This window comes from Panthera onca, chromosome C1 (genome assembly GCF_046562875.1).
Source record: "Panthera onca isolate mPanOnc1 chromosome C1, mPanOnc1 haplotype 2, whole genome shotgun sequence".
Lineage (NCBI taxonomy): Eukaryota > Metazoa > Chordata > Mammalia > Carnivora > Felidae > Panthera > Panthera onca.
The window spans coordinates 15,813,353-15,840,839 of NC_138346.1; the positions used below are offsets into that span (position 1 = coordinate 15,813,353).

General features: G+C 46.6%; 1 protein-coding gene across 3 annotated transcripts in view; it reads right to left on the bottom strand.

Moving 5' to 3' along the window:
• SGPP2 (sphingosine-1-phosphate phosphatase 2) overlaps positions 1-27,487 on the bottom strand; it is a 107,883-nt gene that overhangs the window by 57,082 nt on the left and 23,314 nt on the right. For all 3 annotated transcript variants that reach the window (XM_060623834.3, XM_060623836.3, XM_060623835.3), the window contains exon 2: positions 5,630-5,788. In XM_060623834.3, coding sequence (XP_060479817.1) covers positions 5,630-5,788 — 159 coding nt within the window. The remainder of the gene's footprint in view (positions 1-5,629; positions 5,789-27,487) is intronic.

Below are 27,487 nucleotides of genomic sequence, written 5' to 3' on the forward strand. Positions count from 1 at the left end.
TGTGTGTGTGTGTCTTAATGTAATCTGGCCCAACTTTGGTTCCTTTCTTTCTGACTCCATGCCACAGACGAACCTCTTCTAAGTGTCATACAGGGAACATACAAAGAAGACTCGTGACCACATTTCAAGCCTCTAGGGATCTTCTAGCTGAGTCCTTTCTTGTTAGAGCTGGGATGCTGCAGGCCAAAATCATGAGGTGCCTTGAGTAGGTATCACTGCTTGGATGACACCCAAGCTTTGATATTCCAACCTGGCCCATGGCTCTGTGCCCCAATTAACCGTCTATCCCCAGCCCAAAAAACAAAAGCCACGAATTATTAGAAGAGAGATTAACTGTGCCTGACAACACTCAGAAGCAACAACCAGAAAAGCTGTAAGAACAGTTTGGATACGATAACAAAAACTTTAAAATAATCACACTTAGGGATGCTGGGGCAGCTCAGCCGGTTAAGCATCCGACCCTTGATTTCAGCTCAGGTCATGATCTCACAGTTCCTGGGATCGAGCCCCACGTTGGGCTCTGCACTGACAGCAGGGAGCCTGCTTGGGATTCTCTCTCTGCCCCTCTCCCCACTTGTGTGTGTGCTCTCTCTACCTAAATAAATAAACTTAAAAAAAAAAATCACGGTTAGGTAAGAATCTTTTAGATGTGATCTTTTGATGTTAGGTAGAAAAGGCAAATGTTTACCGATGAGAAAAAAAACACAAGGAAGAACTCAAGACAAATTTTCACTTCATTGGATTCAGGCAGCACAGCCAGGTTTTCTAGGGACTGGTTGCCCAAAGAGTAAGCTGTTTATGGCCAGAGAAACCATAGGCCAGAAAGATTAGGTGCCTGAAAATCGGAATCTCAAATTCAAATACCTGAAAGGGGCCACAGGGTGGTCACAAAGGGTAAGACAAGAGGGAGTGCTAAAGTCTGTGCCCCAACTGCACACCCAGCACAAAAGCACGGAAATTCAATTTTAAAGGACTTTAAGTCACTGTTAATGATACCATAGAGTTCAACATCATTTCTCAAAGTCCCAAACTTCTAAAAATCTTATAAAGACACACCGCCTCTGATCCATGGAAAATCAATGGTTCAGTATCATTTTATAACTGGTGAAAAAAAAAAAATCAATAAAAAAAAAATCAAAGCCCACTTAAAAAATACTCAAGAGGCACCCTAACAAGTCACAGAAGAGTTCATGCAAATGGCCGACAGAAATTTGCAAAATGCTTTCATCTTCACTAAAAATATATGAAAACTAAATGAGAGGCCATTTCTCGTTGGTGAAATTACCAGTGATTAAAAAGTGAGAACACACAAAGTTTATGAGGAAGAGTCAAAATGGGTACTCACACAGGTGTTAGGGGGTACTGATACGAAACAATATTTCTAGGAAAATAATTTAGCCACAGGCATCCCTAAGCTTAATGATTCTATGTGTCAGGAAAAGATTTGCTCCCTTAGGAATAAGCTGATTATTTCCTAGTGGATGTAATTTCATTTCATTTTGGTTTGGTCACGACAAAGTTCAAAGGCCAATCTGTGGCTCAACTTTGAATCAACAGGCTACATTGAACTTCAGACGAGGCCTTAATCTCCTATTCTATCTGTATTTCCCCCTAATTTTGCTTTTCCCATTTTTTTCTTGCAGCTCATTCTGAATTGCCATGAAATAGCTGTGAAAAGAGATATATAAGTAAGTAAAATATCCTAAGAACGAGAAAAAAAAAGCTTTCCAAGGATCAACTGTGGTAACAATATTTGCAATGCTATTCACTAAATGGAGAAAAACTTGCTTTTGCAAAGAAGTGAAATTTTGTCTCCTGTTACAAAGCCGACCACCATGCCGTATCACGGCTTCCAACCTTTTAAAGATGCAGCAATATTATTTTTTTTTTAATGTTTACTTATTTTTGAGAGACAGAGAAACAGAGCATGAGTGGGGGGTGGGGGGGGGGGCGCAGAGAGAGGGAGACACAGACTCCGAAGCAGGCTCCAGGCTCCGAGCTGTCAGCACAGAGCCCGATGCGGGGCTCAAACTCATGAACCGTGAGATCATGACCGGAGCTGAAGTCAGACACCTAACAGAGTGAGCCTCCCAGGCGACCCTGTAATACTATTGTAAAGTTTTTATTTTTTGATGGGACTGCCCCACACCAAAATGGAAGTCGAGACAGGATGATCACTCTGGATGGTGACTCTTTGTAAAGCACGATCTAGCACATCTTAGATAATCCATTCACAGGCTTCTCTGTTCAATGAAATCCAATGCCAGGTCAAAAACCTTGACAAGTGACTAGAAGAGGGAAAGGATGACAGGATTGATATTTTTTCAGCTAAGTGCAAAGGCTTGTCTACATTTTCTGGGATAAAAGATCTTTCACTTGTCAAGAAAGTTCTATCAAAGACACTTAAATAGAATATAGTTAGTAAATGCCATATGGGCACACATGAAGCACAATCCTAGCAAATGTGCAATTGAAGGTAACTGGGCAAGGTGTTTTCATGCTTAAAGCCTCAGCTTTAACATTTCTTAAAAAAAAAAAAAAAAAAAAGGAGCCTAAGAAGCGACAGCAGTGTCTGCCTCCAGCACAGGAGGAGGCCCTGGGAGCCTGGATCAAACCCACTTAACCCCACACGATCCTGGGTGAGTGATTTAACCTTTGTAGACATCAGTTCCAGATCTGTAAAATGGGCTGGCAGTAACCACATCTCAGGATCGCCGGCAGGATTGAATGAGATAAAAATATGTAAAGCAATATCCCAGTGAGTGGCCACGTACGCTGAGGGTTCAGCATAGGCTAGGGCTAATTGTTATCGGAAGTATTATTATCCCAGCCTATAAAATGATGCAACTGATACTAACCCATTGTTATGAAATCAAATAAGATAATAAACACGGATGCCAATAAAAGCAATAAAGGATGTACAATGTGTGTGGGGGGGGGGGCACAGTTATAATTGTGACGAGGAAGCATGTCATCTAACCACACATCCTGCTCGGCTACCTCTGACAGTATGAGTCACTCCCACTATAACAAATGATTTTTAAATGCAATAAAACCTGTTGAGACTCCATCCCATGACAACTGTCGACGGAGTGGAAAAACCTGACAACCGGTTTGGCCCTCCTGAACGCAGCTGCCTTCCAAAGGATTTGGGGCGAGATCAGATGTTTAAAGCTAGGAGGCTCCAAGCTCCGCCCCTAGGTAATTAACCTCACTTCCTCCAGGCTCCCTGAGACCCGGCCCCTGATTTAGGACATCCCTATGCAGGAGAGGCCCCCTCGGTGGAAGCTCATTATCCAGGAGCACCTCACTGTGCTCCACCCTTCCCTCCCAACCCCCCCCCCCCCCCCCCCCCCCACTGTGGGGATTCCCCTTCCCTTCCAGCCTTCCCCACTGGAGCCAAAACCATCTCATTATTATCTCTGCAGCCAGCACAGAGCTCCCCCTACCACCTTGTAGTCTCTCTCAATCTGTGTTTTTCTCAGGGCTTCTGTCTCTCTGTTTCTCTCTCTGTGTCTTTCTCGGTTTCTTTCTCTCTCTCTCTCTCTCTCTCTCTCTGTCTCTTGGTCTCTCTCTGGACCTCTTCTCCTCCCTGGGTCTCTCTCCCCCTCCTCTCCTCCCTCTCCACCCCCTTTCCCACCTCCCCTGCCCCCAGTTTCTGCCCTTCCCCTTCCATCTCTCTGTCTCCACCTATCTCTCCTGGGATGGGCTCCACTGTCCGCACCAGGAGCTAGGACCTCGCACGCTGCCTTGAGGACCCAGCTGACCACCCAGATATGGAACCCCGAGCACGGGTGCCTTGCATGTGACCATGCACCCATTTCTAAAAGCAAGTGACAGGTCGCCAAAGCCCAGGACAACCTGCTCCTCAAAGGAGCAAAGATTTTATCAGCTCTCTGTCCAGCAAAAGGCTGGTAATTCTATCTCACACAGGAAATCCTTTGAGCACTTGGCAATGAGGTCTCCACAGTGAAAAATCACCAAAACGACAATCAGAGAGTCCCCTAACTACCATCAGGTGTCAAGATCCTCCCGGCCCTTCAGGAAAAGTGGTCTACCCTCAGTGGGGGACGCAGCTGGCCCGGAGTACAATCAGTCCAGTACACTTGAAAAATTATTAGAAGTGATTTTGCATCATTTGCTTCACTCAACCACTATGAATGTTGGAACACTGATAATCATATCCAGAAAATAAATGCACCATGCACCTTTCGTGCATTTCGGGAATTCTCCCTGCCCCCATCAGCTCTCCCCGCCTCCCAGTTGCCCCAGGGTCGCACTGCTCTGCAGGTAGGGAAGGGAGAGGCAGAAAGGGAGATGCACCGTTCCGCTAACGTTCCCCTTTTGCAAGATGCATACATGCCTTTGCAGATTCTCAGATCAGATTCTCATAGAGGAGCTAGATTTCAGACTCAGCTGGTTGGGAGACAGGGATGGGGAAAGGAACCAGTGGCTTGTGTTTTCGACTGTAAAGGAGGGGGGAAAAAAAAGTCAGGAGGAATTTGGGGCCAAATAATCATAACCATAGCCCTGGAGACCTCAGTGGTTCCTTAGGCTAGAGGCTTCAAACCCAGCCCCGTACGCGTGGACATGAAGGATTCTTTGTTCAGCGGACATACATTGTTTTAAAGATGTAAGCCTACATGTAAGAAAATGGGAGGCTTCCCATGAAAAACAAATCTGGCAACTCCAGCCCCTTTTGCCTCATGGCAGCCACAGGTGGCCCTACGGGCGGCCGCTGCCCCGTGTCCCTCGTGACCCTCACTGACACCCACACCACCCTCCCCATTCGGGGTATCACTGTTTCACTTCCCTTTCCCTGCCTTAAAGGATATGTGAGATTATGGCTTCTGACCGAGGCCATTCTCACTTGGTCTACAGAGGAGAAAAATAAAGCCCAGCGTGGTGCAGTCACTTGCTTAAGATCACACAGCTTCTCGGAGCAGAGCCGCACAAGAACCCAGACTCCGTTCACAGAGCCAAGTGCTTCTGAACCTCTGTTTTCAGTGCAGAACCTTGAGTCGGGGGAAACAGCCGCCGTGCTGGTGACCTTGCCCTGATCCTCCCTCCAGTGAAACCACCTGACCTTCCAACTGATTGATCATTAAGACTCCTTCCCCTTCACGAACTAGTCGCTAAGCATCACCATGTTCAAGTAGTGACTCACAGAGTCCGCCCACGTGTCAGGCCCCTAGTTCTGGGCACTAGATGGTCTCCTGAGACCCCTTGCAATTATTAGTGAACAGCTTCTAGTTTCCAGTTTTGGGCCAAATTGTACTAAAATTGGCCTCTTGGGAGGTTGCATTTCCTGCCCCTACAAGGGCTCCCAGAAATGTCCTTTCTTCTCTGCACATCACATCATCTCTCTCTTCCCGTTTTATTCCCCCAAACGGGGGTGTATGACAACGTACATGAACCAGGGGTTTGCTTGCTGTTTGCAAACAAAACAAGTTGTGTTCATAGCTTTTTAATTTGTCCTGTTACTTTTCCAAAGTAAACCACCTGAAAATTCAACTCTAAGCGATTTTTTTTTTTTTTTTTTAAAGAACATATACACAACGTCCTTGAATGCCAAAGCGGGTCACGGTTGTGGGAGTAGCAGTGGTTAGAAGGTAATAAGGATACTTACAACCCATATGATGACCAGTCTTCTGGATAAATAAGGATCAATATTCCAGTGAGTGAACGGAAGAAAGGTGATGTAGAACACTTCTTGACCCAAAGCGGCTGAGAATCTGAATAGGTAATAGTAGAAATAATTCTTCACAATGTACTTCTGTACAGAAGCCTAGAAGACAAAAGTGAGAAGGCTCTGAGTTCATCCAACAGGTCACCACGAGGCCAGTTTTAAAAACCTCTAGGGGCGCCTGGGTGGCTCAGTCGGTTGAGCGTCCGACTTCGGCTCAGGTCACGGTCTTGCGGTCTGTGGGTTCGAGCCCTGCTTCGGGCTCTGGGCTGACGGCTCAGAGCCTGGAGCCTGCTTCCGATTCTGTGTCTCCCTCTCTCTCTGCCCCACCCCATTCATGCTCTGTCTCTGTCTCAAAAATAAATAAACGTTAAAAAAAAATTAAAAAAAAAAAAAACCAACCTCTAAAACTCCCCAGGAATTCAACTGCCAAGGTGCTTCCACTATGAATTGTATGTATTTTGCTCAGCAATTGTAGGTAATCGCTCAGCAATTAGAGGGCCAACGAAAGAGCCAAAAACTGTTTCCTGTGCACAGAAGGTGAACTCTGTATGGAGTTCTGTATATTAGGATATGCTCTGGGGCTAGGACTGTGGGGGCTGGAATAACGTCCCCAACGATTTCCACACCCCAAGGGATCTGTGAATTTGCTGCTTTACACGGCAAAAAAGGACCTTGCAGGTATAAGTAATGATGTTGAGATGGAGAGATTATCTGGTTGGGCTCAGTGTGGTCACAAGGATCCTTACAAAATAGGAGGGGGGAGGCAGGAAGTCAAGGGGAGTGTCATCTGAAGATGGGGCGAGGGACCACGAGTCAGCGCAGGGCACCTTCTGGAAGCTGGAGAAATAAGGGAGCAGGTTCTCCCCTTGAGCTTCCAGAAGCAATGTAGCCCCTGTGACGCCTTGATTTCGTCCGAATAAGAAGCATTTTGGACTTCCGACCTCCACAGCTGTAAGAGAATAACTTTATTTTAAGCCACTAAGCTTGGGGTAACTTGTGGCAGCAGCCGTGGATAACCAATACAGAGACTTTGGAAAAATCACTTGCCAGTGTGTCTTTTTAGTTTACCTTTAATTTTTATTTTTTAAAGTTTATTCATTTATTATTTCAGAGAGGGAGAGTGAGCGAGAGAGCGAATGCACAAGCGAGGGGCGGCAGAGAGAAGAGGTTAAACGCAGAATCGGAAGCAGTCTCCAGGCTCTGAGCTGTCAGCACTGAGCCCAAGGTGGGGCTCGAACTCACCACCAAGATGTCATGACCTGAGCCAAAGTCGGACGCTTAACCAGGTGCCCAGGTCATCTTTAAAATGGAACTAGGACAGTCAACGCAGTACGGGGATGGTTTAAGAAACACATCAAGTGCATGCAGGGGCTGCTAACATGCAATTCTATTTTCGGTCACCCTTTCCCTTCCTCTTATCCCTGCAATAGGCAGGTGGAAAAAAAAAAGGACTTAAGGGTAGGTTAAAATAGGAATAGGCAGACAACCTATTTTAAAATATGACGAATGTCCTTAAATTAATATCAGTAACAAGTTAACAAAAACATTGTCACCCTGTTAAATAACCCCCCCCAAAAAAATCAGTTTTAATGCTATTTATAGTTGGCATAGCCTTTATGTAAATAAAATCAAAGCAAAATGCCAACACTGAGAAAGGGGGAGAAGGTGGCCCCTTTCTTTGGCTTTGCTTTGTTTTACACAAAGTCCAGGGTCCTCAAGTCCTGGGAGAATTCGGAGAATAAGTGGCACACGTTTATTCTGCAAAGAAATGTGCCTACGAGGGACCCAGAACCTGTGCTGAGCGCCAAGAATATTTAGAAGAGCCAGGCGTGGTACCTGGCTTCAAGGAGCTCCTGTGGGGGGCGCCAAAGAGTACTGTTCAGGGGAATGAATTTGTAAAGGACCAAACTGTGTTTGAGGCCTTGCAAAAAGCCAAGATTACTTTTACACTTTAGGAATAATAATGATAATAATAATAATAAAAAGATGACCTTGGAAATTGTGAGAATATTAACTGGACTTGACAATGTTGGCTGCCTGCCAAGTACACACTCCTCTCTCCTAAAAGTTTCCTGATTTAATCCCAGCACCTCTACGTGCCCCCAGGCACAGGACTCAGGGGGAAGTTGACACCTGCTCTCAGCTCCAGTCATGGGAAGTTCAAGCATTCAGCCTCAAGCCAAAAAGTACCCTGCAGTGGCCCTGGAGAAAGTCACCGGTCAGGGGCAAGCACAGGTTGTAAGCTCAAAATTCATCTCTCTTGAGGGACAGGCTTTACTTCTAAATGTAAATTCAAGTCAGAGTGGAAATAGATCCGTCCTAAGTAGGAGAGACGACAATGTTCAAAACGAATTAAATGAGGAAGAGCATAGTTTCACCTCTCTGCCGAGATATTATGGCTGGATTTGCAAGACAAGGACCAATAAAATAGTGACAAATGACAAAACTTCTCTCGGATGCGAGGATTAATCTCTGCAGCTTCTGTTTTATAAACATCCATCCTGCAGGCCCGCCCTTGAGTCAAAGCCTGTGAAAAGCCCCTTTGTCCATAAAGATTAGTTATGTTAACCCACCAGCTACCAGTATACCCAGCAAGGAGTCCTGCTGGAGGCTTTACAGGGAGAAATTTCCCAAACTCTGAAAAGGGTCAAACTCCTCCCTCGTGTCACTGCACAGTACTCAAATGTTATAGGACATTAGAAACACGCGGCGACAACCATTTCCCTACCCTAGAGATTTACCTGAGACCAAGTTCAAGATCTTAATCCTAGTAAATAATTGAAAGACTGTCAGGGAGGATAGCAAACCACTTTTTAGAGTTGCAGATTACTAATTAATATCTTCAGACTTGCTTTTTACAAGCTCTTGGGAATTCTCTTTTTTTTGGAGGAGAGCTAGATATTCTCTAACTCTTCTCAGGGACAGAAGAAGCAAAAGTGAAACTAAAAATATCCGCGTATATATAGGACGCCCAAAGGATTTTTTAGATAACATCTCTGAATATGTAATTAAGTAGCATGAGAGCCAATATCTTCATCCAAATTCTCGGTAATTATAGGTACCTAAATAAAACAATCGGGTGCTTGTCTTTTCAGAACAAGAATCTACGTTTCCCTTGCAGGAGATCTCAGAGCAGATGACTTCAGTATCTCTTTGGAAATAACAAGAATTCCAGTGTTGGTCCCATCGGGAACAATTAGAGGGAGAAGAAACAGGGGTTAGAAATAGAAATGGTATAGAGCCAGGGGCAGAGAGAGGAGTAAAAGCTGGGAGATAGGCAACCAGGTCCCAGAACTCTGCTTCTATATTTCTGTAGAACCAGCCACACATGGGCGCCGACAGGCCAGGCTGTGGGCAGTGTCTCTGGGGCGTGAACCGAGGGAGCGGGGATTAGCAGCTAAGTTTTTTTAGGCAAAAGATCATAAAGGCATTGAACACTTAGGCAGGTGGAGAACCACTTTTAGAAATAAAATACTTCTCAGGGTGCCTATCTGTCGCAAAGCCAGATGAAGAAGTTTCTAGTGAACAGGAACAGTGAGATGGAAATGACCACATACCCGTTATTACTAACTGCAAAATGTCATGGACAGTCTCCTCTGTGTGTTTTATTTGTGGCCTTATTGTCCTGAAAGTTCAAGCAGATACACGACTTCTGGACTCAGCGCCGCCCCGGGAACACCTGAACGGTGTTTTGTTTTCCAAACACGCACGGAGGAGCCCTGAACGCCAAGGAAATATAGCCAGGTCAGCACCACTGAATAGAATCAGGGCTGACCCAGAGGGCAGAGGAGCGAACACTGAACAGACTTGGCAGAGGGCCCGGCTTTTGAGCTTTCAAAGGAGGAGGGATACAAGGAATAGCTTTTAGCCAAACAATAAGTGACCTTGGGGAAGTCAGTGCACCTTTCTGCACCTCAGGGGCCTCCGCTGAAAAGGATGGAGTCTGATTATTTCAGCTGCTTTTTAATACACACACACACACACACACACACACACACAAATAGATGGGGAAAGTTATCCCAGCGCCTATTATATAAAATAAGAAAGTCTGTACTAACTGTTTGAAAGTGAGGGGAGGTCTAGGGAACCCCTATTTTCAGGCCAGCCCACCCTGAAGCCCCAAGCCTTTTTCTGGAATGCCTCCTTGAAATAGGTCAGAAGTCAGTTTGAAAACCACGGACCTTAATTTCTGTCAGACCTCGCGTAGCTTTCTGTAATTAACCTTGGGCCTTGAGTACCAGGGGGCTAGATAGGTATTCCGACCTCGAGGTCTTGAAAGGATTTGATAAACTCTGCACCAATGTCCTTGCAAGGTCGTTTTCCTTATCTCTGTTGGTTTTTTTCAGACCTGAGCTGTAAATGCGTTTTCCAAAGGTCAAGTTTGAGACAGAGCCCACAGGAATTCCCCTCTGGGGCGATGGTGTTCAACTGTGCACTTTAAATGGCAGCAATAGGAAACTCACCGTCTAGGGCTAAGGGGGATCAAATCTACGTGGGGGATGGCACGGCCTTCCTTAAAAATAAGTTTAAGGGGCGCCTGGGTGGCTCAGTCGGTTGAGCGTCCGGCTTCGGCTCAGGTCATGATCTCTCAGTTTGTGAGTTCGAGCCCCTGTCTGTGCTGACAGCTCAGAGCCTGGAGCCTGTTTCAGATTCTGTGTCTCCCTCTCTCTCTCTGCCCCCCCCCCCCCCCACTCATGCTCTGTCTGTCTCTCAAAAATGAATAAACGTTAAAAAAAAAAAACCAAGTTTAAGACCCAGGGGCGCCTGCGTGGCTCAGTCTGTCAAGCATCTGACTTCAGCCCACGTCATGATCTCACGGCTCGTAAGTTCGAACCCTGCGTTGGGGTGCCGACAGCTCAGAGCCTGGAGCCTGCTTCGGATTCTGTGTCTCCCTCTCTTTCTACCCCTCCCTAGCTCATGCTTGCACTCTCTCGGTCAAAAATAAATACAGCTAGGGGCACCTGGGTGGCTCAGTCGATTAAGCATCCGACTTTGGCTCAGGCCATGATCTCTCAGTTTGGGAGTTCGAGCCCCACGTTGGGCTCTGTGCTGACAGCTCCGAGCCTGGAACCTGCTTCGGATTCGGTGCCTCCCTCTCTCTCTGCCCCTCCCCCACTCATGCTCTGTCTCTCCCCTTCAAAAATAAAAACATTAAATAAATAGATAAATGTAAAAAAGAAAAGTTTAAGACCCAAAGCTCTTTTATAAAACACACAGAACAGCAGCACTCCCTTCACCATGGCCTTGATTTAGAGAAGTTTTACAGACTGAGGAGGAAGAAGCCACTGAACGCAGAGCAGATGGCCTGTGACAACAGGCCAGGGAGAGGGAAAGGCCCAATGTCCGAGGGTCACGAACACGGGCTCCGGAGGCAAAGGTCTCCCAGCGAATCCCAGCTGCTCCCCCACACGCTACCTGAATAGTCTCACACCAATGACACGATCTCCCAGGGCCTCAGTTTCCCCTTCTGCAAATGGGAATAATAACAGTATTTACCACTCAGCGACGCCGGCAAGATTAAATAAATCAGTAGCGCTGATGGAGGGTGCAAAGCAGTCCTTGCAGAGCCGGGCGGGAAAACAAAAGAGCTGCCAGCCACGGATGAGGATGTAGCCGTCAAGATTTCTCAGAAACACATGCAAGTCACCTGGGGCACCTTGTTAAAGTGCAGCTTTTGAAGGATCACCTGGGGGGGTGGGGGGAATGCTGTGCGAGCCACCGATCTCCCATGTGATCCGTATGTAGCCAAGTTGCCAAGCCTCGGACCACGCTTTGAGTAGAAAGGTCAGCCCCCAGAAGAGCTTTTAAAGCCAAAAGTCAAGGGGCGCCTGGGTGGCTCAGTCGGTTGAGCGTCCGACTTCGGCTCAGGTCATAGATCGAGCCCCGTGTCGGGCTCTAAACTGTCAGCGCAGAGCCCTCTGAGGATCCTCAGTCCCTCCTCCCCCCTCTGTCCCTCCCCTGCTCGAGCTCTCGCTGTCAAGAATAAATAAACATTAAAAAAAAAAAAAAGTCAAGCTCTCAGAGTTAATCCTCCCTGTTAGAGGAAGTCTCAATGGGAGTTTAGGAGCATAGGATAGCGTGATCAAAGCAACAGGTCAAAATGCTGGTGGCAAACCAGAAGGGGACAGTTAGCAAAGTCCATGGATGACCCTCCAGTAGGGTCTGAACACAGGATCTGAGCCCAGACAGGCACCTCGATGGCAGGAAGTACTAAAGGGAAGACAGGTGTAAGAGACGCCCCACCGAAGTAGCAGCAGGATCAAATAACCACCTGATAATGCGGAAAGAAGGCAGCCATCTTGGGCTCCTTGCCTTTATCGAGAAGGGTTTGCATAAATTCCTGGATGACAAACCTTATTTCCTTAAAGGGAATGTTTGTACCACTGTTAGCTCCCTGCGGAATCCCAGCTCGAAAACAAGGTTCTCTGACCTCCGTAGGCAGGGGCGTCTGTCCTTATGTTCTCTGTTGATAGGGAGGCAGCAGTTTGCTTTATTATTTTTTTAAGGTTTTTATTTTTATTTGTTTTGAGAGAGAGAGAGATAAAGAGGGATAGGAACGGAGAGAGAGAGAGGAGAGAGAATCCCAAGCAGCTCCGCACTGTCAGCGCAGAGCCTGACGCGGGGCTTGAACTCACAAACCATGAGATCTTGACCCGAGCTGAGATCAAGAGTCCGACCCCCAACCGACTGAGCCACCCGGGCGCCCCAGCTTGCTTGCTTGCTTGCTTTCTTTCTTTCTTTCTTTCTTTCTTTCTTTCTTTCTTTCTTTCATTATGAATGAACTTAAGGAAAGGTAAAAACTAAGAAGAAAGTATGCCATATCCCGTTAAGACTGATGGTTTGGGAGGAAGTTCTGATTTTTTTTTTAAGCCCAACTGGGGAAATTCTCTGTCACCTTGAGATACGTCTGCATTCGCGTGCACGTGTTCAACCTGCACACTCACCCTCACCCATTTCTGAGGGTTGCCACATTGGGCACAAGCTTGCCCACGATCATTTTTCGAGACAGGCGATACCTTTTTGTGCTTGGGATTGTGGGAGAAGAGGGCTATCAGCCTATGGTGTCCAGATCATTAGCCATTTATGGAGACCGGGGCCTCCCCGGAAAAGTACCTTCTGTGGTTGGGACAAATGTCCCAAAAGGCAACAGAGTCAGGATGAAAACTCTACCTTGTATCTATTCAGCCAGAATTTCTAATCTAGAGCCCAGAGATTGAGAAGGGCAAATTCCCAGAACTTGGTGTCTCTTCTTTCTTTTTTTTTTTTTTTTTTTAATTTTTTATTGTTTATTATTTTTGAGAGAGAGAGACAGAGAGCAAGCAGGGAAGGGGCAGAGAGAGAGGGAGACACAGAATCCGAAGCAGGCTCCAGGCTCCGAGCTGTCGGCACAGAGCCCGACGCGGGGCTCGAACTCACAAGCCACGAGATCATGAGCTGAGCTGAAGTTGGACACTCAACCGACTGAGCCACCCAGGCCCCCCAGGCTATTATGAGACACTATCACGTTCATCCACCAAGGGCAAACCAAGCAATGCCCAACCTTTAAAAAAATTGAAGGGGCACCAGCCTATTGCAGGTGGTGGACATTCAACTCTTGATCTCAAGGTTGTAAGTTTGAGCCCCATGCTGGGTAGAGAGATGACTTAAAAATAAAATCAAGGGAAATTGAAAATGGCAAATCTTTTCTAAACAGAGGTCATGTCTGTGTCGATCATTGGTTCATTGTTTGCACTGCAGTGATGGAAGGTTAACAATAAGATTATTTCAGTTAGCAATATGATAAAATTAAAGCCGGATAATGTAATACAAAGGGGGCATGTGTGTGTTGGGGGTTGCTCTTCACGGAACACCCCTTTGAGCTGGACCCCGCCTTGGGAGGTGAGCCGGTTCCTTTAGGGTCTGAGGGTTAGAGACCTCTTAGGGGCACCTGGGTGGCTCAGTCCGTTGAGCGGCTGCTTTGGCTCAGGTCATGATCTCGCGGTCTATGAGTTCCAGCCCCTCATCGGGCTCTGTCCTGAGAGCTCAGAGCCTGGAGCCTGCTTCAGATCCCGTGTCTCCCTCTCTTTCTGCCCCTCCCCTGCTCATGCTCTGTTTCTCTTTCTCTCAAAAATAAATAAACATTTTTTAAAAAGAGAGAGAGAGAGAGAGACCTCTTAGTAAAAAAACCCAAAGCGCACTGGAACATGACGGTTTGGGATTTAGGGAGGCCCCGACAGTCACTGAAACAGTTTCAGATAAGAGCCTGATGTGATCTACTCCAACAAGACTAGAACAAATCTTGGGTCGGAAACAGTGAGAAGCAGCCCTGCTTTAATTCTTTCATTTTTTGATTTCTTAAACTTCATGAGAAAATACCATTAATTAGCAGCGCTGAACTTAAACTGGGGTGGAGTCACGCTGCTCCCACAGTCAGGTAGCCACATGATTTCCTAGAATCACATCTCTTTGCTAATAGGCTCCCAGCCCTTTTAATTAATTGCCCTTATTATTACTATTTTTTTTTAAGTTCAGGAATCAAGACTTTCCAACCTATAAAGACAATTACATGACGATTACTTAGGAAGCCTGAGAAGGACTGGCCGTGTCCCTTGAAGGCGAAACAGAAGAAACAAGAATGAGCAAGGGTTTCTTCTCTCGTCCTGACATCCAGATAGAATTACAAGTTGGGTGATCTCACGGATGGCTAGTCGGTGTTCGGTGATTAAAATTTCAGGATGGTGACACCGGAAGTCAATAAAATGGAAGGACAACTTCTCTGAATGAAAGAGCTCAAAAGGAGACTGTGTGTGAGCCGTAATCATCTGCTCAGCTGGCATGTGTCAGGGTCCCCCAGTCTGTGTCCCAGAATAAGAGCAGCTCGAGAGGACTGAACACAAGGTGGCCCTTGTTCACAGCGGGGGGTTTAGCGGAGTTTGAGCTTTGTTTTTGGTGCTTTTTGTTTTTGTTTTGTTCTCCTGCCAACCCATCACCTTTCAGCTCATCCTCTGCGCATCTGATATCTTGTGTTTCTTTTCCTCAAGAGCTGGCTCTCAGATTGGGCACCGGCAGAAAGGATGGACCAGTAGGTGTCAAAGATGGTGAGACTGTGACAGTGACCCACGGTGGCAACCATGCCCCCACCTGAATCTAGAAACGAGTCCTCCAACTCGACAGAACACGGTCTCATCATTGCTTTCAGAACCCGGTGCCTGACACACACAATTATTTGCTTATGAAGCAAATCTAGGAATGAGAGAGAGAGAGAGAGAGAGAGAGAGAGAGGGTAGGACAGCCCTTTGCAGAGACTAAAGATGGGGCCTCTGCTGGGAGAATTTCCTCCCCAGGCAATAAGAACAGGGCAGAAGTCAACACAAAGAACAGGAATAACCATTCCCGTTTTTAAAGGGGGGGTGGGGAGGCATGGGACAACCAGCCGCCCTTTAAATTCTCAAAATGTGTTAAGAACTTAACTGTTTTTCAAAAACATTTTGGATCTGCTAAAACCTGAAACACATTGTACGAAACATTCTTCCCCCTAATTGTTAAGCCCTTGCGTATTCAGGGGGATTTTTGGTGCAGATGTTTCTGATTCGTTTATATTAACTTATCAAAATGACATTTGGAAGAGCTATATGTTCAAGAAGGAGTCTCATAAGCTTGGAGTTCATTAGTTTTAACCCAGGAATTTCACCCACCCCTCCCGCCCCAACGCACACACTCCGCATCCAGAACTTGGAAGGGCTGATTCCGTTCTGTTTTAAAAGCGTGGCGGGAACTTACCCAATTCCTAATTCCCTTCAGAAGACATTTTCTACAGCATGGAGGCACCACCGGAATGTTAGAAAGTTATCTGGGCACATACAAGGTTTTCTTCTTGGTGAGCATTCGCATACACAGATTTAAAAACAAACATTTAAGTGCTACAAAAACGAAATGGAAGTCGGACAGCTTTGCGCCCGAAGTCAAGGGGATTTTTATCCAGAGGCTTTCCTGCTTCTTTCTTGTTCCTCTGGGCAAAAGAGACACAGAATTTTTAACTTGGAGTTTGCTGTTGTTGTTTTAATATGAAATTTATTGTCAAATTGGTTTCCATACAAGACCCAAAACTTGGGAGTTTTCTTTGCTGAAGGCGAGCGTGTTAGTGGGTGTGTGTGGACACGGATGGAGAGGGAGAAAAGCAAATAAACCTTCTCCGTGCTACCTGTGCCCGTTTCTTGAATCCAGCCTTCTACTTCTCTGAGCTCTCCGGGAATCCAAGATGGTAAACATAGTACTTTGGAACCATTTTTCTTTCTCGATCCACCCCCACGCCCTGGGGCACTGTCACTCAACGGCAGTGGGCATCGAAGGGCATCAGATGGGAGAGATCCGGGAAGGACAGGTGGATGGACGGACGGAAGGGAGGGGCTGTTTCCCAAGACCCTCACCCCCTCTGCAATCCCCTTAAACCTCGTCCACATGAAAAAAGCTGGGGAGGTTCCACCAATTTCCATCATGTTCTCAAACTGCAGTTCCCTCCGCAAGGCTCTCTCTGAGCAAGTTTAAAGCCACTCATCACAAAAATAGATGTAGGAAAAGCTTTGAAATAGTGTGTATACACATGAAAGGGCACTAAGAAGGAAACCATGCTGGGTCAGAACAATGGTCCTCCCCACCCAGCCTGTCCCTGGCACACTCTGGTTTCTTTGTGCCTTGTGAATGCCGTTTTTTGTTTTGTTCTGTTTTTTTTTTTTCTTTTAATGTTTATTTATTTTTGAGAGAGAGAGAGAGAGACAGAGCGACAGCAGGGTAGGGGCAGAGAGAGAGGGAGACAGAGAATCCAAAGCAGGCTCCAGGCTCTGAGCTGTCAGCACAGAGTCTGATGTGGGACCCGAACCCACGAACTGTGAGATCACCACCTGAGCTGAAATCAAGAGTCAGGTGCTTAAGAGACTGAGCCACCCAGGTGCCCTGAACTTTCTCATTTGTGAAGCGCATATGTGTATCTTCACGCACACAGTGGGTATAACACCAGCTCCCTGGCAAGGATGCGTGGAAGAGGAAATGAAGTCACGTATGTGAACCACATTGTGCCACATCAGCCACTCGGTACGTGGCTCAATAAATAGTAGTTGTATTTGCATTGTTTTTATTAATAGTCTAAATAATAAGAAAACATCAGAAGTAGCCACTTATAGTGGAACACGAAGAGGGAAAGGAGTCAGAGGATTTGAAAAACAAAGACATCATAGAGGAGGCAAGGAGGCTGGGGAACTGTGACAGAAGGCAAAGGGCGGGGGGGGCATTCGGCCGAAGGGACAGTGAGTGCAGAGCCACGGAGGCAGCAAGCCGGTGTCCCGGACTTGGGCCACATCCTGTAAGCTAGAGTGTAAGGTATTTACAAGGAGGTCTGCTGGTGGCAGGGCCGGAAGGGGACCGGAGGCAGACAGAGGAGTACTGAGAACCGTGGGTGATGGGGGGGGGGGGGGCACTGAGTGTGAGCCAGGAATGACCTGGTCAGAGATGTGCTCTAAATGGCCACCGTGCTCGCAGTCTGTCCTTTCTCAGTGAGCTCCCACGTCTTTCAGATGCAGAGCGTCCAAGGGCTGGGCACAGATGGGCTACCACAGGTGCCCCCAACCGCTTCCCACACTGTGCTCATGGAGGGTGTGACAGCCAGTCGGCCCCTGCCGCCCACAGTCCCTCAAACCAACGCGAGCCTCTCTCCGCTCCCATTTTGCCCCCGAGATAAAAGCTGGGCGACTCCGAGAGTCTCCACCGGCCACGCTGGAAGACGAAGAAAGCTTCCTTTCTGTTCTTGGCCTTGGCCGAGTCATGTGGGATCTGATGATACAGTTATTTAGCAAGAAACCACAGAAACAAAAACAAGTTGATAAAACCCAGAGAAGGCGAGTTCTTCCGTGGACGGTGACTGAACGCCACAGGGCCACGCGACGACCCACCCTGAACAAACCCGTAGGCTCCAGGTGTCAGCTCAGCTCTGTCACCGGCTGCCACATGCTTCATTCAGATGCCACACAGGGGACCACAGTTCCTAGACCTAAGGACACAGAAGTCACTGGAAATACCAACGTGCGGAAAATGTGGTTCTCATTTCTTTTCACAAAACACGATTTCCAGAAAGTGCCGTGTGACTAGAACCGATGACCCTGATGCGTCAGAGATGGTCAGAGAAACGTGGGGTTGCAGCCTCGATGAGCAAGGGAACCAGACCAAGTTCAACAGGCGGCGGCATTCTGCTGCTGAGAGGGACAAGGGTGAATCAGGGAGGGCGCGGATGGGCAGGCGGAGGAGAGAAAAAGAAAAGGGTTGGGGGTCCTCCCACCCCAATTTCAGAAGGGTGGACGGAGGCCCATGTATGCAAAGCCCTGTCCACTGGCTCGCGCACACGCGCCCGGGCTCCCTTCCTGCAGCTCTCCAGGCCGCGACGGCGACCGTCCCCGCTAAGACAGTCCTCGACACACTGTCTGAGATGGAGGCTGCTCTGGTGCAAATCATGACTTCAGGGTCACGTGTGTCCTTGTTCGCCGCCCACGCCGGCGGCATGGGGACCACTTGTTTGAAATTCAGAATTTCAGGTCTCATCCCAGACCTGCAGGATCACTGGGAATTTTAAGCAGCTCTCCTAGGTGATTTGCATGCATATGAAAAGTTGAGAATATTGGTGTTTGAGAAGCACTAATCTATATTAGCAAATCTATATAGACAATCTATAGTTTGTCTATACTGAGAAGACAAATACCGTGTGTGAACGTACTGAAACCATACAGTTCTCCCCAGGCCTGCGTAGCACGCAAGGGGAAACGACTGGAAAGGTACGAAATCATTCCGGGAAGCACAAGCAAGTGCGTTGCAACAGAAAGTAGACTGGGGGTCGCCGAGGGTCGGCACCGCGGGGAGAGACCGCTAATGGGGACGGATTTCTTTTTAGGACGATGGAGATGCTTGCAAACTGATCGCGGTGGCGGCCGCCTAACTCTGGGAGTGGACTGAAAACCAAAGCAAGCGGCGAACTGCACGGTATGTGAATTGTACCTCAACAAAGCTTCAAAGTAGACATAAAAAGCCCTGGAGAAGCTTGGGAATCCCAAACTGAAAACTTCCGATTTCTGTAACAGAGACCACGTGGGGAACCGGATCTTGAAGGGGAGCTCAGCTAAGAGGCGGTCCCAGTTGGCTGAGGCTGAAGGGGTCGGTTAGGGAGGGGAGTTTCTTTCAACGCAGAGGCATTGAAATGGTCCACTGGCTCTTACAGGATTCAGTGCTGCCCTTAGAGCCAGGCTACCAGGACCTATGCCCTGGACTCTGTGATTCGCGCCCCACATTGACCATCCTTGAACCACGTCCTTTCTCACAGAACAAGGGAAGGTGTTCAGTCTTCTAGATTGTTCTCCAGGCTCTTGGGATCCCAGCATTCTTTGCTCAAATGCCTAAGCCTGCATACAAGGCTTGCACCTTCTCTCCCCCCAAGTCTGTCCTCCCTAGTCTGGACAGGAACACCAGTGTGCACTCCCCAGACCCGAGGGCTAGCCATTGGTGGGGGACGCAGACAGAGCCCAGGCACACGGCCAGTCCATCATGCAGTCCTGGCTGAGTGGGTGACAGGCTGGCTCCCTGTCTTTGCAACGTTCCAGTGTGGAACTCTGGAAGCCTGAGAATTCTAAACACGAACCCGGCTTACCAGGTCGCGGGAAGATACAGATGTCAAAGTAGGAGGTCACAACGTGTCATACTTAATGCTCCGTCAGCTAAATGAACGACTTTAAAATATGTTGACCTATGGGATCTCTGTGTGCCGTTGTGCGCTTGTCCTAAAACCCTGTAGGTTTAGAGGTCGATCATTTTTTCTTCTTCTAAGTTTATCAAGCAGTGAGTATTTCTGATCTCCCTAGCATGTCAGATTTTATAGGTAAACGTTAATTATTCATTAAAGGCCACTTTTCATTACTTCATACATAATAAATACCAAGGATTTATTTTTGCTCCAAAACAGTACAGGAAGCTTTAGGATAAGAATCATCTTAAATGTGTTTGTTTTCATGTTTGCCTCGTATTTGCAAAACAAAAGGTGATTAAAACAAAAGGGGGTTGTGTTTGGGGGGAACTCCCAGGAATTAAAAAGCAATGAGAAAAGGCACTCCTGAGCTACTTTTCTTCTTCTAAAAGATGGAAAAGGACATCGTTGGGGAAAAAAAGAAAGCCGCTGGAAACTGGTTTTTGGTTTTTTTTTGTTTTGTTTTGTTTTTTTGAATAACAGAAACAGCTTAACTAGAACTTTGGGGGGAAAGAAGAAACTTAATGAGTTTAAGCATGAGAGTTTGGACAGTCTCTCCTGGCTGTCCAATTCTTCGTAACTGATGGTTTGGTAACAGAATTCTAGAAGGGGGCGATTTTGTTCTTGGCACACACAACCCAACATCTGAGCAGGAGAAGTAACCTCACTTTTGCGCCTTCCAAACTATTCTGGTTCTGGAATTACTTTCTTTCCTGCTGAGCTGTGAAGCCAAGGCCAAGCTCACAACCTTCCTCTGCCCTCCCGTGAGGGTACAGATGTCACCCATGCCTGATGCCAAGCAAACTGCCTCCCACTCAGATGTATTTGCAGAACAGGCTCCCCTATCCCTTCTGCCTCCCCCCCCCCCCCCCCCCGCTCCCCACCCCATCATCTGGATTCCTTGTGGGAACTCTGTAGCTCTTTCTTTGTAGTGAGGATTAAATTTAAATACAACAATTTGTATAGCACATGTTTCGAAATTTCAATCATTTTGGAAACCGGGGAGCTAGGGGACATGGGAAAGATGATCTCAGATAAGAATGAATTCGTAAGTTGCCATACGGCTGCTCCATCCAATATGGTAGCCATATGTGGCCATTTACATTTAAATGTAATTAGATTAAAAAATCCAGTTAGTTGTACTAGTCACATTTCCAGCACTCAACAGCCCCATGTGACTAATGGCTACCAATTTGGACAGCACAGAAAGTTCCAATGCATGTGCTGAATGGGAAGAGAGTTTTCATGTTTTCTTCTATAGTTCCAGTCAAGCCTGCTTTAACTGTGTTGTTGCTACTATGATTTCTTATACGGTCACATTTCTGCAACTTAACGCAATTTATTCTTAAATTCTAAAAGTAGAGCGTGGTGATACATTATCTACATGGCTGCACAGATACTTCACAGCTTGGCTAATGTACTAAAAACCACGGAGTTAGACATTCTAAAAGGCTGAATTGGGTGGTATGTGAGTTATTTGCGGTTTAAAAAGGCCCAACTGGTCAAATATCAAGTGATAATTTCATAAATCCTCCTCGTCAAGTATCATAGAGCAGCCAAAATGACCTTATTCAAATGTAAAGCAGAGGAGGGTCTGGGTGGCTCAGTAGGCTAAGCGTCCAACTTCAGCTGAGGTCATGATCTCATGGTTGGTGAGTTTGACCCCCATCGGGCTCAGTGCTGACAGCTCGGAGCCTGGAGCCTGCTTCAGAGTCTGTGTCTCCCTCTCTCTCTGCCCCTCCCCCACTTGTACTCTTTCTCTCTCTCTCAAAAACAAACATTTAAAAAAATGTAAAGCAGAGAGAACCAATTCATTTCTAAAAACAAACAAAACAGTGGCTCCACCCTCCAACGAACGACTCTCCCTTGCACTTGGGAGTCCAAATGCATGTTCAAGGCTGGAGGTCTGACCACTGCACATCTTTCCTTTCTCTCTAGGGGCCCACCTCCTTTTTTATGCTGCAACCCCTCTGGCCTTCTTTTATTTGTTTTAAATTTATTTATTGTTTAATTTACATCCAAGTTAGTTAGCATATAGGGCAACAATGATTCCAGGGGCAGATTCCTTAATGTCCCTTCCCCATTTAGCCCATGTCCCCTCCCACAGCCCCTCCAGCAACCCTCTGTTTGTTCTCTAGATTGAAGAGTCTCTTATGTTTTGTCCCCCTCCCTGTTTTCATATTCTTCTTGCTTCGCTTCCCTTATGTTCATCTGTTTACTATCTTAAATTCCTCGTATGAGTGAAGTCGTATGATACTTGTCTTTCTCTGACTAATTTCCCTTAGCATAATGCCCTCCCATTCCATACACGTAGTTGCAAATGGCAAGATTTCATTCTTTTTGATTGCCGAGTAATACTCCATTGTGTGTGTGTGTATCACATGTGTACCACATCTTCTTTATCCATTCATCTGTCCATGGACGTTTGGGCTCTTTCCATACTTTGGCTATTGTCGATAGCGCTGCTATAAACATTGGGGTGCATGTGCCCCTTCAAGACAGCACACCTGTACCCCTAGGGTAAATACCTAGTAGTGCAATTGCTGGGTCGTGGGGTAGTTCTATTTTTAGTTTTTTGAGGAACCTCCATACTGTTTTCCAGAGTGGCTGCACCAGTTTGCCTTCCCACCAGCAGTGCAAAAGAGATCCTCTTTCTCCACATCCTTGCCAACATCTGTCGTTGCCTGAGTTGTTAATGTTAGCCATTCTGACAGGTGTGAGGTGGTAGCTCATTGTGTTTTTGATTCGTATTTCCCTGATGATGAGCGAGGTTGAGCATTTTTTCATGTATCTATTCACCATCTGGAGGTCTTCTTTGGAAAATTGTCTATTCATGTCTTTTGCCCATTTCTTCACTGGATTCTTTGTTTTTTGGGTGTTGAGTTTGATAAGTTCTTTATAGATTTTGGATACTAACACTTTATCTGATAGGTCGTTTGCAAATATCTTTTCCCATCCCATCGATTACCTTTTAGTTTTGCTGAATGTTTCCTTCACTGTGCAGAAGCTTTTTATTTTGATGAGGTTCCAATAGTTCATTTTTGCTTTTGTTTCCCTTGCCTCTGGAGACATGTTGAGTACGAGATTTCTGTGGCCAAGGTCAAAGAGGTTTTTGTCTGCTTTCTCCTCGAGGATTTTGATGGCTTCCTGTCTTACATTGAGGTTTTTCATCAATTTTGAGTTTATTTTTGTGTCTGGTGTAAGAAAAGTTCATTTTTCTTCATGTTGCTGTCCAGTTTTCCCAGCACCACTTGCTGAAGAGACTGTCTTTATTCTATTGGATATCCTTTCCTGCTTTGTCAAAGATTAGTTGGCCATACGTTTGTGGGTCCATTTCTGGGGTTTCTGTTCTGTTCCATTGACCTGAGTGTCTGTTTTTGTGCCAGTACCATACTGTCTTGATGATTACAGCTTTGTAATACATCTTACAGTCTGGGATTGTGATGCCTCCAGCTTCGATTTTCTTTTTCAAGATTGCTTTGGCTATTCGGGGTCTCTTCTGGTTCCATACAAATTGTAAGACTGTTTGTTCAAGCTCTGTGAAGAATGCTGGTGTTATTTTGGTAGGGATTGCATTGAATATGTAGATTGCTTTGGGTCGTATTGACATTTTAACAATGTTTGTTCTTCCTATCCAGGAGCATGGGATATTTTTCCTTTTTCTTTATGTCTTCTTCAATTTCTTTGATAAGCTTTCTATAGTTTTCAGTGTATAGATTTTTCACCTCTTTGGTTATGTGTATTCCTAGGTATTTTATGGTTTTTGGTGCAACTGTAAATGGGATCGATTCCTTGATTTCTCTTTCTGTTGCTTCATTATTGGTGTATAGGAATGTAACTGATTTCTGTGCACCGATTTTACATCCTGTGACTTTGCTGAACTCATGGATCAGTTCCAGCAGTTTTTTGGTGGAATCTTTTGGGTTTTCCATGTAGAGTATCATGTCATCTGTAAAGGGTGAAAGTTTGACCTTCTCCTGGCCGATTTGGATGCCTTTTATTCCTTTCTGCTGTCTGATGGCTGAGGTGAGGACCTTCCAATACTATGTTGAACAACAGTCCCTCTGGCCTTCTTTTAATACTCGCTCCTTAAGCATGTTCCCGCCTCACTGGCTGGCTCCTCCTTCTCAATTCTGAGATACCAGCCCCTCAAAGCCTCCCCTTGGAGATGCCTTTTCTGGCCACCCTCTCAGTGGCTCCCACTGCACAACCCTATTCTATTCTCTTCACGGTTCTCTTCATGGCTCCCACCTGGGAGTTTCTCACTCTTTTACCTGTTTGTCTACACTGGGCAGCAAGCTCGTTGAAGGCAGTGAGCCTGACCAACGCCTTCCTGTGGAATCCCCAGCATCCAGCACAGTGGCTGCTGTTCTGCTCCCACATAGCAGGCATCCGATAAACACTTGTTGAACGAACAGACAGAGCAACAAAGGGTGAGCCTGCTGTCAGCATGCAGTTTGGATAGAAGAGGTCTTAGAACGATCTAGAAGTTCTTTTAAGTTTATTTATCTATTTTGAGAAGGAGAGAGAGAAGAGAGAGCATAAGTGGGGAAGGGGCAGAGAGGGGCAGAGAGGGGCAGAGAGAGAGAGAGAGAGAGAGAGAGAGAGAGAGAGAGAATCTCAAGCAGGATCCACGCTGTCAGCACAGAGTCTGATTTGGAACTCACACTTATGAACCACGACATCATGACCTGAGCGGAAACCAAGATTTGGACGCTTAACCGACTGAGCTGCCCAGGTGCCCCTAGAAGTTCTTAATGGTCACCCAGGGAGTTGTGGAAAACACACATGCCTGACCTCACTAGAGTCAGTCTGATCTGTCAGATCAGGAGCGGGGCCCAAACTGGTTTATTTATTTATTTTTTTTAAAGCTCCACTGTTTGGTCCAATTGCCTTATTTTCAGAAGAGCTAACTGAGGCTCAGACTCGGCCGAGTTTCTAGCTAATCAAGCAAAAAAGCCTAGGGATCGAGTCTAAGAAGCACAACTATCCAGGAACAAATCCACATGTATTTTGGGTCCCCCTTACCTATGAAACCTCTGTGGTTCATGGTTAGGAGAAATGTAGTTTGCATCAAGGTGAGGACCTTGCATAACAGGCCACTTCAAAGTTTATCACAAAGTAGAGTCATATTAGCCCTGAACTCCTTCCTTTCTCTCCGAGGTTCTCCGGGATCAAGGCTTCCACCGTGGCAGACAGCCGTAGCCAAGTTCACCTTGGCTGCCTTTCTCCAGAGTCTGACGCCCAGAGAAGGATATAAAACGCGGAACCGTGGCAAGAGGAACAGTATCCACTGAGCCAGCGGGGATACATCTTTCCTTATCTCTGTTAGAAAGACAAAAACGCCCCCGCTTCTCCTCCCTCTACCTTCAGACTATTGGCAGGTTTAAGAGAAAAGTCCCCGATTTGCATTGGCAAAAAAAAAAAAAAGACACAAAGCAGAAGAGGTCTCATTCCTGGAGATCCCAAAGGGACCTTTACAGAAGAAAGTGACGTGATAGAGTCAAAATGTTCACAAAAATGCCTGCACTGTCTTGGAAATTTACCAGATGGCCTCTGGCAGCCTAATCAAAAGAGGCAGTTCGGCCCCCTGGCTGAACACTTGGGTTTCGATCCTCGCTCTGCCATCCACTAGCTGTGTGGCCCTGGCTCCCTGACGAAAGCGTCAGCCTTCCAGAGCTGTGAAAATTAAATGCATCAATGCGCATGAAGTATTTAGAACAGCGCCTGGCATATAGAAAGTGCCGAGTGAACGGAAGCTGTTGACCGTGGTAATGACCCATCACCCCACCAGGCACCCAACAACCACCACTAGGCAATAGGTTCCCATGTACCCTGCTACCACACTCACTGATTATGGGGATACATTTTTTTTAAGTTTATTTTTGAGACAGAGAGACAACACAAGTGGGGGAGGAGTAGAGAGAGAGAAGGGGACACAGAATCCGAAGCAGGCTCCAGCCTCTGAGCTGTCAGCATAGAGCCCGACACGGGGCTCGAACTTCCGAACAGCGAGATCATGACTTGAGCCAAAGTCCCGCACTCAACCAATCGAGCCACCCAGGTGCCCCCACGAAGACTCAGTTTTAAATCAACGTATCACTATTCTTTTCCTTCTCTTCCTTCCTTTCATTCACTTAAGACGTTGGATATCTATCTTCTTTTAGTTTTCGTGCCTTTGTCACGTTATCAGTCTGAAACCTGAACCTCAGAGCTGCTAAGAGACTACAGTCAACGGGAAACCATGGCAAGCCCTGAATTCTTTCCCCTCAGATAAGAGAAGGGGCATTTGTATCGGAGGTGGCTGTGGTTCCCAGAACAGCTCAGGGCTGAGCACTTCAGCCCCTCAGACATCTGTTCCACACTTTCCAAGCCAGCCACGGATAATGCAGAGGATTTAGGCTCTTGGCACATCAAAATAATTTTTTATACACATATTAGACTAGATAAAGAGGCAGCTGGAGAATGCCATACATCCGTCACAGGTGTCTTCTAAATATTAATATGACTGTCAAAGTATTTGCCATCAATGGGGCGAGAAACGGATTATACTTTTTTTTTTTTTTTTCAGATCACACGAAGAAAATACACTAGTCATTTTATAGAGCACTTTTCTCCCTTCCAAACATCCCCCAGATGACTGATTTCATTGGCACTCTGAAAAATTGCTTCTGGAAAGTTTAGAGCGGAGTTGTGTTTTTTTTAAGTCTCTGACTCCAGCTTTTCCTCCCTCTCTTCTCTTCAGTATGGTTTCTATTCATTTTCTGTTTCTTACTCGGAGTGAAGAAACGGCGGGGGTGGGAGGGAGAATTCCATTTAATTATGAGAACAAGAAAGTGTCATCCATTTGGTCAGAATACAGTTTTTTATGCTATGAAGGAGATACACAAAGAGGTTGATATTTATAACTCAGGATAGGGTAAACTTTCAATGGTTAAAAAAAAAAAAAGAGGGAATCTGTTACCCTATTTACCCAGAGGGCTGGTTTGAGTTTGAGTTTTAGGACACACAGGAAGGCAGGAGACAGAAAAGCAGGGGGTTCTCATGTCTCTCTTTCTACTCTCACATGACCAAGGCTCCACACACATGGTCCCCACCTCCAGGAGTCCAGCTGGGACTTCAGGGGAGACATGGTGTCGGAGGTGGGCCCCTTCTGGGTCCCGTGACGAGGTCTGCCAGCCGCTCTCCCACCAGTACACCTTTTAAGGCAACCGGCCCATCAGTAAGCAAGATGATCTCCGCCAGAATCCTTGTGGAATCTGGGATCCTGACCACAGCTGAACTCTTTCTGCTTTGGAGAGGCAATCTCTCTGCCTGCCTGTGGATAACAGTCTATCCTCAGCGATGTCCCTTTAGTCTTAAACGGATCGTATGTGGGGCGCCTGGGTGGCTCAGTGGGTTCAGCCTCCGACTTTGGCTCAGGTCATGATCTCACAGTTTGGGAGTTCGAGCCTCGCATCGGGGTGAGCCCGAGCCCTGCTTGGGGCTCCTTGCTGCCAGTGTGGAGCCTGCATGGGATTCTCTCTCCCTCTCTCTCTCTCTCTCTCTCTCTCTCTGTCCCTCCCTCCCTCCCTCCCTCTGCCTCTCATTCATTTGCACACGCAATCTCTCAAAAATAAATAAACTTAAAAAAATAATAAACTGTATTTGTAGAAAATGGCAGCCTATAACTATGTGGAAGATGGGAAGAGAGGAGAAGGATGGTCTCTGAGAAGTTTCCACAAATGCCTTTATGACAGATAAGAGAGCTTCCACAGTGTCTTGGGAAGGGCGGGCTTAATGGGACTTGGACGCTGACCACGTGACTGCTGATGTCCTCCTCCACCAGGCATGGTTCGCTAGGAAATAACGTGGGGCTCTGGAGCAGTTGGTGAATGTTCTAGTCTCAGGGGAGGCTGAGATTCTTGATAGACAACATTTGATAAGTTTTGAGCTACAAGACAGCAGTTCGTAGGGTCCTAAGCCATGACTACGGAGGTTCTCACTTGGAGGCGGGATCCTGCTGCCTTGAGGCCCTGTTTGAAGCTGGAGACGTGCTCATTTTC